Source organism: Opisthorchis viverrini (genome assembly GCF_000715545.1).
Source record: "Opisthorchis viverrini unplaced genomic scaffold opera_v5_24, whole genome shotgun sequence".
Taxonomy (NCBI): Eukaryota; Metazoa; Platyhelminthes; class Trematoda; order Opisthorchiida; family Opisthorchiidae; genus Opisthorchis; species Opisthorchis viverrini.
The window spans coordinates 1,705,151-1,705,852 of record NW_008751680.1 but is presented as its reverse complement, the minus strand read 5'-3'; the positions used below and the strand labels follow the sequence as shown (position 1 = coordinate 1,705,852).

The 702-nt window shown below is 46.2% G+C and overlaps 1 protein-coding gene across 1 annotated transcript in view; it reads left to right on the top strand.

Annotated features, from left to right (window-relative positions):
- The window catches only part of T265_02097 (hypothetical protein), a gene marked incomplete at both ends in the record, with an annotated part of 59,774 nt that overhangs the window by 4,599 nt on the left and 54,473 nt on the right, over positions 1–702 (top strand). Inside the window, one exon of the mRNA XM_009166256.1 lies at positions 75–149. Coding sequence (XP_009164520.1) covers positions 75–149 — 75 coding nt within the window. The remainder of the gene's footprint in view (positions 1–74; positions 150–702) is intronic.

Sequence of the window (702 nt, the reverse complement as noted above, 5' to 3'; positions counted from 1 at the left end):
ATATATATATATATATATATATATATTACACGCATCGACTTTCATGCACCAAACTCTCCTATCTCCATTTTTAGATTGAAAACGTCCTCGGTGCAGTGCGCATGAAACCTGTCCATGTTTTGCGTCTCGCTCGCGATAGATTGGCTCAAGTAAGGATATTGGCTGCTGTCTCGCTTTTACTTGTAATATTGTAATCAATTACTTTCAAGGATCTTATTTCTCCAATGACAAACGTGTAGCTTATTAAAATCATGGTCAGGCCGCTTGTTTGAAGGATGTTAGAGGAAGCCATCATTTCTTCGCCCGCACGGTCGACCTGTTTATATAACGTGCTCAGCACTGGGCAAGGACAAAACCCTCGCCTCGTTTCGACGGGGGGGCTCATCGAAAGGGGACTTTTTCTTGGGGTGCGTTTGTCGTGAGCGAGTGTCTTGCCTCTCTTGGGGGATATTTTCTCCCACAGGTAGAAACAGTTTCCCTTGTTCTTGCCCGGGAAATCACGAATTTCCGGAATCCTCATGTGCCACCGACACTTCAACAGCTCCCGGACATCCGGTCCACGCTTGCAAACTTGTGGAAAGTGTTTCACACGGTTTGCTGCACCGAAGCTATCCATTAAGAGTGGTTTGCCTGCAAGATCCTGATTCCTAGGTTCGTTTTTCGAAACCGCCTCTTCACTGTTCATCATCATTGCCAGCCAGC